The 12,681-nt window shown below is 38.2% G+C and overlaps 1 protein-coding gene across 4 annotated transcripts in view; it reads left to right on the forward strand.

Moving 5' to 3' along the window:
• Positions 1-12,681, forward strand: part of PDE7B (phosphodiesterase 7B) — a 313,976-nt gene that overhangs the window by 274,239 nt on the left and 27,056 nt on the right. For all 4 annotated transcript variants that reach the window (XM_042939904.1, XM_042939906.1, XM_042939903.1 and 1 more), the window contains 4 exons: positions 1,899-1,962; positions 3,886-3,981; positions 6,055-6,155; positions 7,664-7,795. In XM_042939904.1, the coding sequence (XP_042795838.1) occupies positions 1,899-1,962; positions 3,886-3,981; positions 6,055-6,155; positions 7,664-7,795 (393 nt within the window). The remainder of the gene's footprint in view (positions 1-1,898; positions 1,963-3,885; positions 3,982-6,054; positions 6,156-7,663; positions 7,796-12,681) is intronic.

The raw sequence follows: 12,681 nt of genomic DNA on the forward strand, positions 1-12,681 counted from the left end.
ACAGTAAGTAAGTAAAATTTTGAACTGACGGATTACCACTGAGAGAATAACTAAATCTTTAAGCCCATTGAATTATCTCCTTGTAATAGCTACACTGAAATTAACCCAATAATTACCAACTCCTTTTTTTTTTAATGCTTATTTATTTGTTTTGAGAGAGAGGGGGAGAGTGAGGGAGGGGCACAGAGAGAGAGACCAACTAGGCTTCACTCTGTCAGCATGGAGCCTGATGCGGGGCTTGATCTCCCAAACCATGAGACCATGACCTGAGTGGAAAAGTGGAAATCAAGAGTCTGGTGCTTAACCAACTGAGCCACCCAGGCGCCCCCAATAATTACCAACTCTTAATTCCATTTACATCTATCAATACAGTGCATTGTCCTTTGTATAATTTTTATTTCATTTAAATAATTTTCACTAATTTTACAATTATTTTTACCATTCATTGATCAAGGGTTGAAACTAACATGTGACTATCCAAAAAAAAAGGTTAACAAGTTATCTCTAGCCTAAATTGTCAAAGGAGTTTAAATTTCAAGATAAACTGGCATAGTTTAAACAAAGTCAGAAGTAGTGTCTTAGAGTTTATATGCTATGTAATATTATGCTATCTATATACTATTAAGAAATATATACTATTAATATATAGTATTAATGACTAAGCAGCAAGTAATATCAGAAGAACTAATTCCCAACATTAGATCTAAAAAAGGTGGGGGTGGAAATCACTCCTTCTAACAACTTAAGTCTTGAAATTGAGTGAATGTCTGGTTGGTTGGTTGGTTGGTTGGAGAAAGAAGAACAAGCCTGAGATCCCAGCACTGGGGCATCAATGACAGAGCACTCTCGTGCCCCCCTCCCCCTCCAAGCAACCACCCCTCAAGAGAGGTGACACAGACATGTAGAAAGAGCTGTGGGTCACAAGTCAAGAAGATATCAGGGATCAAGTCCTGGTCCTGCCTTTTGTATTTGACTTGGGTAAAATGCTCAGCCACTCTAAATCTCACAGATAGCCTATTATTCTTTCATTTTTCTGATAATGTTGTGAAGGTCCATGACAAGACCTTTGGACTTTATTGGAAGATGCAGGGAAGACCTGTAGTGGCAGGAGAGTGAGCTTGTCCTTACTGGGAGTGGTGGCTTTGAGAGGAGAGAGGAAGGTCAGTCGCAGAAGCCATAGTGAGGATAGAATCAGCAACCACGCTTTGCATCTGAGAGTTAAAAACCATCTAAGCATGGGGTATTTAAAAAAGAAAAATAGGATGATAAGTCTACATTGGACAGTAGGTCTTTAAATTATCCAGTATTTGCATTTGCCCACTCCAGTTTCCTATCTGTTAGAGTGTATTAGAGTGGTTCATTTCGCATTTAGTCCACATTGAGCAGAATAATGTGCTCAGCAATCATTTTTACTTCATTTTTTTAAAAATTTGATGTAAACATTCTCAAGTATATAGTAGTTTGTGATGTAGAGACTTTACTGAACTACAATTTTAACAGATAGCAAATTTCATGTGTGCTTATTATGTACAAATACTATTCTAAGCACTCTACATACACTACCTTATTTAATACACACAAAAATCCTCTGAGGTAGGCAATATTATCAGCCATATTTTTCATATAGGAATCTGAGGTACAGAGAGGTTAAGGAACTAGCCCAAGTTCCCACAGCCAGTAAGAGATACGGCTAACACTGAACCAGCCAGTTTGATTCCAGAGCCTGTCCCTTTTACACTGTTGTTATTAGTACATAGAGTAAGGTTTGTTTTCCCACAGACCAGACAGCAGTGTGCTACTATCTTCAACTTCTCAATTGTTTAATTCATTGTCTGAAAGTAAATGTTTAAGTCTCCGTTATGATTCATTGGAGTGCTGTTTTTTGTTTGCCTTTTCAGCATATGCTCTCCAAAGTGGGAATGTGGGATTTTGACATTTTCTTATTTGATCGCTTGACAAATGGTAAGTCACCCAAAAGAATTCTATTTTCAGACACTGTTATTCTTTTTCCTTCTTTTTCCATTTTCATAAGTCTGCAGCCACTCGAGAAGGGCCAGGGCAAGGGAAAATTGGTTCAGATGAAAAGTAAGGACTGAATTAGGCCTTAGAATCTTAAGACCATTTCCTTCTGGCCTTGATGATCCCAAAGGAATTTGGAAACCACAGATTAGATTCTTTCCTCGCAGAATACTTGGGCCACATCCAGACGGAGGAAGTTCATTGTTAGTGGGTGAAAACCAGAAACATTAAAGCTCATCTGATCAGTCCTGACTCTTACAGGGCAGACATTTGTACATTTTCATTAAGTGAGCTGAATCTTCCCCAGTGCAAGTATTGTTCAGAGAGGCTGGGCATCATTGGAGGAAAACATTAGCTGATGACAGTGTGTAGAAGTGTAGGTTGCAGCTGAAGGGGAAAATAGACATTCCCATTGATTTCACTTTTAAAATCATGGTGCCTATAAAGATTTTGCTTAAGAAAATAAAATCTGATTATACATTCATCTGCCCATTAAACAAATGCTGATAGGCCTAGAAAGCCAATGAAAGGAATCCTATCTGATGCTGACCTTCACATGCTCCACCATCGACCAGGCTTGTACTTTAAGTCATTACAGATGGTGTTCTCACCATTCCGTTACTTGACAAATAACATACAGTTGAGAGAGACAGCCTAAGCCCATGAAGCCGAGCTTCACACTGTGGAAAACTAACTAGCCATATAAGGATGGACCCCACAATCTTATATTTCACTTTGCTCAAATCAACTGAGAAGTGGGTGCCAGTAGATGAAATCAATTGTGAATGAAAGGATTTGTTCAATGATATTTGTTCAAAAGAGAGTATAATCATGACTCTCATAGAATAAGAAATGATTCTGTGTCAAAGAATTTAACTCAGGGAATTTAACCTGTCAAAGATTTAACTCAGTTAGAGATCCAGTAAGATGCTACAGCTAGTTAAAGGAAAATTCAGAGAACAGCACATATATAAACAGTAAGAAATGCTCAAATGAACTTATAAGTAGCTGTAAAACTGGGAGAAACTCTACTGCATTTTCACCCGAGTGATTTCGTTTGCATGTATATGGACAAGAGCGACTCGCAGTGCTGTTAGTTACCTACAGCTTTGAGAGTTATGAAATAGCTCAAAGACAGTGGAAGCTGCAGAAGCACAGGATCAGGCACCCTGGAAGAGTGTGTCTAGGCAACACTTAGTTTTCCACTGAAGACATCCAGTCATCATCTTGGTCCATTCCAAAGTCTTTCATAAATTCTATCATGCTTTTAAAATTCAAACTCATTATTCTTTAATAAATTAACACATTTTTATTCAGGAAGGAAACAATATTTCCTGAACGCTTACAAGTCACTATTGCTTCAATTTTGCCTCTCTGATAGTTGTAAACTATCTCATGGTCACATCTCATCTTGGGTGATTTTGAATGGGGAGAACAAGCAATGGCCATTAAGCAATGCGATGACTTGGATACCCCTGTGACTCTAAGAATTAATTGGAAGCAACTTAAGACACATTGCAAGTGACTATTAAACTGTGTCTTTAAAAAATACACACACACACACACACACACACACCCGTGTGTGTGTCCCTGATACAATAGTCAGACTCCTTCTAACTCTTAATGCTTTCATTGCCTTTGGTATAGAGTGAAGGTCTGAGCTAGCTCGTTTCACTTGTTCGGTACGAGACAACCTAGGATCAAACCACAGTCATAGTATCCTTTATACTTGAAAGAGTTCAAAACTAACAGGGAAAAGGAGACCTATCAGAGAACTTCCATTACAGAAACTTTGGATTCTTTTGTCAGTCTTGATAGTTCAGTGGTGATAAAAATGTGTTGAAATAGGTGACTGTTTTCCTGTAGGAAACAGCCTGGTAACACTGCTCTGCCACCTCTTCAACACCCATGGACTCATTCACCATTTCAAGTTAGATATGGTGACGTTGCACAGGTTTTTAGGTAAGTCTTTATTTCCATATTCTACCTCCTTTCCCCTGAATTATGGCAGTCCATAATATTCTTCAACGTTAAGTGGCAAGAACAAGAGCAGGGTAGATGAAGACCTCAAGTTAATCTTAAATTATCCCATCTTAATTTTAAAATATGGTTTACCCATTTAAATCCTTGAAAACAATATTTACTTGGTCATGTTTATAAGAGATAAAAGCTACATAAAGAAAACAATCAAGAGCATGTAACTGTTAAAGAAATTATTGATCTGCTTACATATCAGCAAAACCCCAGTTAACGTGTGTCTCAAATAATTCCAATCTGGACACGAGTTGCTGAAAGTCTTCAGTAGACTTTTTTTTTTAGATAATAAGAACTACCATTTATGTAGTGCTCCCTACATGCAAGATGCTCTCAGTATATTATCTCTAACCATTTCAACAAGTCAGCAAATTGGGTGTTGTCACCACCATTTGGCTCACAGTTAAGGAAAAGTAGAAAGACGTTTCATAACTTACTCAAGGTCAACACTTGTAATTGGCAGAGCCTCAGTCCAAGCCCAGGTCTGTCTGACTTGAAAGCCTGCCATGTTTCCACTCAACTCCGCCCCATCACTCTCTATCAAAAACAGCCCCAGTTCTTACTGGACTTTGTGCACATGATTATTTATCTGCCAAATTATCCAGGGCACATTTTTAATCACCATATAACTTCCTGATGCCACTTAGCTTGTTTCTGGCTCCTTTGATGTGCCCTATGGCTATGCTTTGGATTTGGAAGCTGACTTAATGCCTCCAGAGTAAAGTAACAGTGACATGAGAGCAACAGAAGTAATGACAACCTACCCTATCTGGTGCTTAAATATGCTGGGAACCCTTTTAATGACTCGCATATATTAATACATTTAATCCTTAGAGCAGCTCTTTGAAATTGGAACTATGGTTATCCCCATTTTATAGAGAAGGAAACTGAGGAAACTTATGGTTAAGCAATTTGCTCAACATAAATACTAAGTGATAGAGCCAGAGTTTAAATGTAATTGTTTTTAAAACCTGTAAAATAAGTAATACGTGGCACAAAAGAAATATTTGAAAACAGCTCTAACGTGGCTCAGTTCCAGAAACACAAATGACCTCAGGCTAATTGAGTTTAGATTTCTTGGGCAAGGTAATGGCCACAAACTGGCCAAATAATGTTTATTTGTCTAAAGAAGGAGAACACAAGATACTTTGGACATGTGTATGCACACAGAGTAACATAAAGACTGTAAAAATTTGATGATAGAAATAACACCAGAATTCAGAGCAAAATTCGTAGCATGGGCTGAGAAAATATGGCCACACTTGCAAATCTGGACATTCTGTACACACTGAATATATTGCATCCTAAGCATGCCCTGACTGTTAACTAAAGCAGACTAATTGCTTCTGTAATTAGCAAAACAAAATGGCCTTGCTTATGTCTCTACTCGGTTCCAAGAGCACTCTGGTCCTTACACTGGAAGGGTATGAGAGATGCTAACTTAAATCTGAATAAGATAGAAATAAAACCAAGCTCTCCATTCGGTCAACACAGTACTTTGAATTTCTGTCTGAAGTAACGTCAGATTTGTTTTCGCCAGTGTTTGCTGTTCAAGTGATAAGCCAATCTTTGGACATCAGGGGTCTGATGCTCTTTAAAAGGAAACCTCTTTTATGACATATTATTCATAAATGGCAGCAAACTTAAATAATTAAACTATAGTGTGAAATAAAGTTGTCCTTTTCCTACATATTTATTTTTCCAATGAATGAAAGCCTTGATGAATGCCAGAAAGGGGTGATTTATGAAGGTGGTGAGGAATCCCAAGGGCCTCACAAATCCTTTTAGCCTTTCTCCCGTCTGCCCTCCCCCTCCTCCTCACTAAAAACAGCCCAGTAGAGCTGCCAAGCTTGCAAACCACATTTATTTTTAAAGGATCCCCAGACTGCACATTTTGGAGACACTGATATTTTTTAAGTAAAAGGGACCCTCAACAGTTCAGAGCTAGTCTGCCCTTCCTGTTTTGGTTCTAGCTGATTGAGTTATCTGTTTGCCTCCTAGTCATGGTTCAAGAAGATTACCACAGCCAAAACCCATATCACAATGCTGTTCATGCAGCTGATGTCACCCAGGCCATGAACTGCTACCTGAAGGAACCCAAGGTAAAGCAAGACTCAGCCACCGCCTCAGCATTGGAAATGCCAAGTAAACTGCCTGCTAAGCCCCAAATCACCCAATATATCAGAATCACTGTGTATGGATCATTCACAATATGAACACAGATTATTTCTACTAAAGTTCCAGTATCAGCTCTGAAAATTATACGAAAGAGAATGAAAATTTTCTGATTTTTTTTCTCATAATTTCTGTATTTTTGAGCCTGCATTAGGACAAAAACAACCCTCTCCGTGACAATCTACATCTTAGATATCTTCAAAACTCTCAAGAAATCATTTTGCCTTGGACCTTTGCCACCAGTGTTACCCGCAGTGAACTTTTCTGGGAAAATCTCCCACCTCATGGTTTTTGATCAATGAATAGAGTCAAAACTCCTCAAAACTCAAGCTCCATTTCCTATAAGCCAATGGGGCATCCTGATTCAGGCCCAAGAAAATTTGTGACTTCAAAGATCTCAAAGTATGTTCTGATGCAACAAACGAATCCAATACTAAAAACATAACAATAATATTCATTAGTTGAAATATAAGCATTTTTAGCCATATAAAACTTAGTTGCTAGAACATACAGGATGAATTTTCTTAAGCTTTTTCAAAAATGACATCCTAGTCCAAGTCTCTGTTTAGTTCAGTTTTAATATCAATCACTAAATATATAGATGCCTAAATATATAGACAGGCATTCCCAAAACAAAACTGGGTAGATGCCTCACCCTTATAAAATATCCCATTAAAGGTTGTGTTTTTAATCTGTAAGTTGTCCAAAAATTGTAATATATCACACCGTAGTATATTTAAATTTAGTGCTAGATTTGCATTCTCCTGCTTGGTTTCTTAGTGAACAAAAAAAAAAAAAAAAAAAAAAAAAAGACAGATTCTTACACATTCCCCCACTATTTATTACACATTGAAGAAATATGCAAATTTTGTAATTCAGCCCACTCTTGATTTCATATTCAGTGGCAATGATATAGTGGATGGTTGAAATACACAAATGATTTTTTTTAACGTGTCCATTACTTTGGCTTTAAATTTTTCCTTCATTCACTGCTTTCTCTAGGAGCAAGGCTGATTTGAGGCTCTGCCTTCTCCCCGCTCACCAGAGAGCAGTCTTGCCAGCAGTGCAGGAATACCACTGCACCAACAAAAAGAAACAGATGGGATGCCTGGGTGGCTCAGTCAGTGAAGCATCCAACTCGATTTCAGCTCAAGTCATGATCTCACAGTTCGTGAGATCGAGCCCTGCACAGAAAAAGAGAGAGAGAGAGAGAGAGGGGAACAGTGGGAAGAGGAGGGTAGTTGAATGAATGATCCAGAAAGATTTGACTTGCTTAATTCCCTTCCATGCTGTCCTTTCCTCCCTGCCATTCCATGTGACTATCACCTCACTGACTGCTTCAAGAGGGTAAAGGTCAGGATGAAAGCCTAAAAACTACTGTGCAAAACTATGTGCATAAACATCAATCAGTCTCCCAATTTGATTTTTTTAACAGCTCGCCAGCTTCCTCACACCCCTGGACATCATGCTTGGACTGCTGGCTGCAGCAGCACACGATGTTGACCACCCAGGAGTGAACCAGCCATTTTTGATCAAAACTAACCACCATCTCGCCAATCTATACCAGGTAAGGGAACCCAACATTGAGGCACAGTTCAGCCAACTGCCTTAGGCCCAGTCCTGGAGCCTGAGTCTCATCTTTGGAGTTAACCTTTTTTCAGGGCCAGCCTCAGTGACCACAGCCACAGAGCATGGATTTGAAATAGGTCTAGGATATCCCAAGCTAGATTAAATTGGTATCACAAGGTAGATGAAATTGTCCAATGTAAAACAGGATCTCTGAGCCTACCCTCTCAGATGTGAGAATATCTGTCTCCCTGGACACCGTCTCATATATAATGGCCAATTGAAGCCAGTCCTTGTAGGACCTCTATAAACGATACTTCCCAGCTCCAATCCTAATTCAAATTTATGTCTTTAAGGCATTTCTGAACTTGACTGGCCTCTAGGTCAGAGTATGTTATCAAAGACAATAGGCATATTTTGTTGTTCTAAAATAGGTCAGCAGTATGAGTAGGTTGGCCTGGAGAACTTTTATCTCTGATGTTATTTAAAACAGTAAACTTTAAATCATAAATGAATAACTCCCAGAATTTTTAGTATGGGTCTTTGGAGACCTTTGGTTGTCTGTCACAAAATCATTGCAAACAAGGTGGTCATTGATCTCAATTTTAGTAGATCTTTTGAAAAAACACAGTGCTGAAAAATTCCTGACAGATCCCTGTAAAGCACAAGTGGAACTTGAAAAAAAGAAAAAAAAAAAAAAAGCCTTTTTCCATCCAATTGATTAGCTTTTAACATCAGTAGGAACTGGCATTCCAAGGTTTATGGATCCACGTGGCCAGCCAGCACCCAGAGCCTGGATAGATGTAGCCACATAGAGGGGACAGGATGACAGAACTAAGAAAGATTTTGTTGATGAGCTATAAATTAAACAAAGAAAAATAAAAAATAAAGCTAAACTTTCTAAAGCATCTCACAAGCTAAATTTATTACTTAGAAAAACATAGACCTGAATAATGGGACTGAAAGCCCCCAGATGGATTTTCTATTCCTGTCAATTCTGTTTTTTTCAAATGTCTTTTATTAGACAAAGGAAATCAATCAACAAAATTGGCTACTTGATCCATTCCCATATAAAGTAAATGCTTACATAATTCTAGTTTCTCATCACCATGTAAATTATGTCAATGAAGTTTAAGAGAGTATCAGCTGTGGGGCACTTGGATGGCTCAGTAAGTTAAACTTCTGACTCTTGATTTTGGCTCAAGTCATGATCTCACGATCTGTGAGATAGAGCCCCAAGTCGGGCTCTGCACTAACGGCATGGAACCCACTTGGGATTCTGTCTCTCCCTCTCTACCTCTCCCTGCTCTCGCCCTTATGTGCTCTGTCTCTCTCTCTCTCTCTTTCTCTCTCAAAATGAATCAATCAATCAACGAGAGTATCAGCTGCTACTGACTGATTTGTACATAAAATGAGAGTCGTAAAACTGTACTTTGACATGTAATATATATAAAACGTGTAATGAATTCACTTTTAAGCAGGAAGTTAAAAAGAAATACGCCAGATGTTAAAAACAAGAAAGTAGTTGTAGAATTTAATAAGAATTAAGTACTCATTGCTAATTAACAAAAAATTATTCTCAAAGTAAAAACACTAGTCTATCTTGTTCAGATATTAAAATTGTTCTCAAAAAAATGAATTTCTTACCCAAACGTTTGAAGTGCAGATACCTTTTAATAGTTCTTATTTTAATCTCTTTGTTAAAGATAAACATTCCAGTACAACCAAATTCTTCAGCCTTTTCAATGCAACATATAGTCTTGTATGTTTTTAATCAGCAGCTACTTATTGCATCTGTCATACGGTACACTAAGATCTAGGAGTACAATGATGGATAAAATGTAATCTCTGCCCTCAAACATTTGCTCAAACTCAGATGTTCAAAATGTGCAAAATCTGAGAAGACTTAATCTCAGTTTGAAAGTTTTGGGGACTTAGCTAAAGGTATACGTATAGATACAATTTTTTTAAGTCTTGAAAGAATAAATACCGGCTCTGTTCTTTGTATCCAAAATGTTACTATAATAACGCGAGCCAGTATTTTTTCTAGCAGTAAATTTGTCCATCTGAATTGTCTGGCCTGATCCTTGATAGGAAAGACAAGGATCCTTTTCATAATAACTAAAAAGAAGTTGGGATATAGGACTTGAAAACCATATACGAGATATTGTCTTCATCAGTATCCTGCTCAACTGGTGTTAGGATCTCTTGGAAGCTAGATAGAGATTCTGGTCTTCAGGTTGTAAAAATAGTGTTAAAGGCAAACCAGGATCGCATAGTATCATCAACATAATGTCTACTATCTTAGAGCCGACGATGATAAAAGCTGAAATTTTTATCAGCCAAATTGGGATCTAACATATTAAAAGTAAAAATCGCTAAGAGGACCTGAAAATATTATGAGATTTCAATTCTGCCCCCAAAATTGCTGATGACTTTTATATTTGGCTATATACCATTATTTATTAACTATCAGAGGGAATTTCAAAAAGGTAGTGAAAATTCTACGTCCAACACAGTTCAACAAATTATATAACTAACCTTTGTTCAATGCTTACTATGGTTCAAAAACTGTGCTGAACGCTTTTTATGTATTATATTATTTACTCTGCACAATAGTCCAGTTAAGTGGATATTATTATCATACCTATTATTCAGAAAGAGGAGAAGTGATACTTAGGAAATTCAAGTGTTTTTCCTGAAAATAAATAGCTGATTAATGGCAAAGCTGGAATAAGTCTTTTGTCTCCAGAGCCAAAGTGAGCATTATACATACGGTCTCTAAAATTCACATTGATCACCTCCTTTCTGTGGGTAGGACACTAAGAGCTCTCCACCAGGTTTTTCTATTGCAGTGAGGGAGACAGAGGGGTTAGAGCCAAGTGGCTTCAAGTGGGAGGGACTTTGGGAAGTACTCTTCCGAGGGTGTGTAGCTACAAAGTGGGATGCAAAGACAGAAAGGGATTCCGCAGAGGGCTTGGGTGGAGAAAGAATGGTAAACTGAGCCGTGGCATGTAACATTTTGAGTAGCAGAGCTGAGAAGGGCACCCTAGAGGCAGCATGAGCTGGGGTACCTTGCAGATTAAAACCCACAACCCTAGAATAACCAAAAACAGACTGTGTCTGTGCCCGTTAGCTGGGCATAGTCCTGCCATAAACCATCCCTGCTCTCAGAGCAGTGTCTTGGGTATATTTTCATTAAGTATATATTCTCTCTTTTGTAGAAACTGTACATTAACTGTACAGAACATGACCTGGGTCAGAAAATATCTTCTCTGCACCAGGTTGCAGAGCAACTTGGCATAACTTCAGGTTTTCAATTTCAAGAAAAAAAGAGTGTGCCACATAACACATAAACTGAGCAAGACCATTTAACAACACGTGATATTTAAAATCTTTGCAAATGTAGACTTTCAGCTTACCAAGAACCTTTTAGGAAACTGTGTGCAGATTTCCAGAGGATATACCTATGCAAGTCTTTCTAGGGTAAGGATCCCTAACTTACACTCATATTTTAAAATGAGTTATAGATTCTGAAAATATTAAGAACCATGGTAATGAGTAAAAAATATGTCTATATACTATATATATTACACAATGTATTATAAATATGTATATACACTATATATATTATGCAATATATTGTGAATATATATACACACACAAAAATTATACACACCCACACACACACATTTGGTTAATGAGAATCCAGTAGAGAAGATGTGCCAGGAATTATGTGGGTTGAGAACACCCTGTGCGTGACTTTGCTACAATCTAGCCTTACTATAAATGAGATAAAATAGAAGAGAGCTTCCTCTCCCTCCTCTTGTTGGCTGTGCTCTTTTAGTTCTAATAAATAAGATCATTGCATAACTCCCAGCCTGTGCTTCTGCCCCGAGATAAAGAAAGAGCCAGGGCAGCTGGAGTGAAGGCCAGGTCAGAGGGCTCTCTCCCATTGTCTGCTATCTGGACCGGACTCATTTGCTGAATTGCCAACCCAACTTCAACATGAAAGTGATAAAGGCACTTCCACCTGGCACCTCTCTCATCAGACTGGAAGCCATCCAGTTGCCCATGGTGGATTGAGAAAGGAACATGTGAGAGATTGAACTAAGCATTTATCTTGTGTCCCTCCACCCTGCAAGTCCCCAACACACAATTGCGCAGCAATTGAGCAAAGTAACCATTGAATCAGATAAGATATTGGCTATTACAATTGCAGAAGGAATCACTTTCACCTCAATTTCAAGTTTAATTTCTTTCGAGAAGAGGCCAACTAACTACTGACAGAACAACCTAATGAATAAAATAATTAATAATTAATTGTTCCTTACAGCCTAATATAATGTTTCATAATATTACATTCCATACTGTCTTGCAGAAGTTTATAATCATTTTTCTTAGTTACTTATCGCAAGCACTAAGAGCAGGTCAGCATTTTTCACCACTTTTTACTCTTAATGACTCTGAGCCATAAATATGAAGTTGACAGAGCCTGCCACACGGTCCTATGACCGCTACTCAAATAAGCAACTGCCAAGATTATACATAACCTCACAATTTCTGCTGTCTGAAAGGTGTTTTTGGCAAGTAGTGTGAAAATTGTAGGAAGGAGGTTTAAATTGGATCTTCTGTTTCATAAAGTTTCTGCTGTTCACAGTGAGGTAACTGGCATGTTGCCTGTCCGTGGCCCTCATCTGAACACAGGCCTGCCCCACAGGACAGTACTTAATGTCCAGTTTCCTTGGTCTCAGAGCAGTATCTTGGGAAGATGCCGATTGACCAAGAAAAAGATTTCTTGCAACAGGCAGTAAATATGGCAGTGCTACAGCTTTTCCAAGGGCCACGGTCTTTAGGATTCAAGGAGACCACCTGGCTTGTTAGGGA

The sequence above is a fragment of the Panthera leo genome, chromosome B2 (genome assembly GCF_018350215.1).
Source record: "Panthera leo isolate Ple1 chromosome B2, P.leo_Ple1_pat1.1, whole genome shotgun sequence".
Taxonomy (NCBI): Eukaryota; Metazoa; Chordata; class Mammalia; order Carnivora; family Felidae; genus Panthera; species Panthera leo.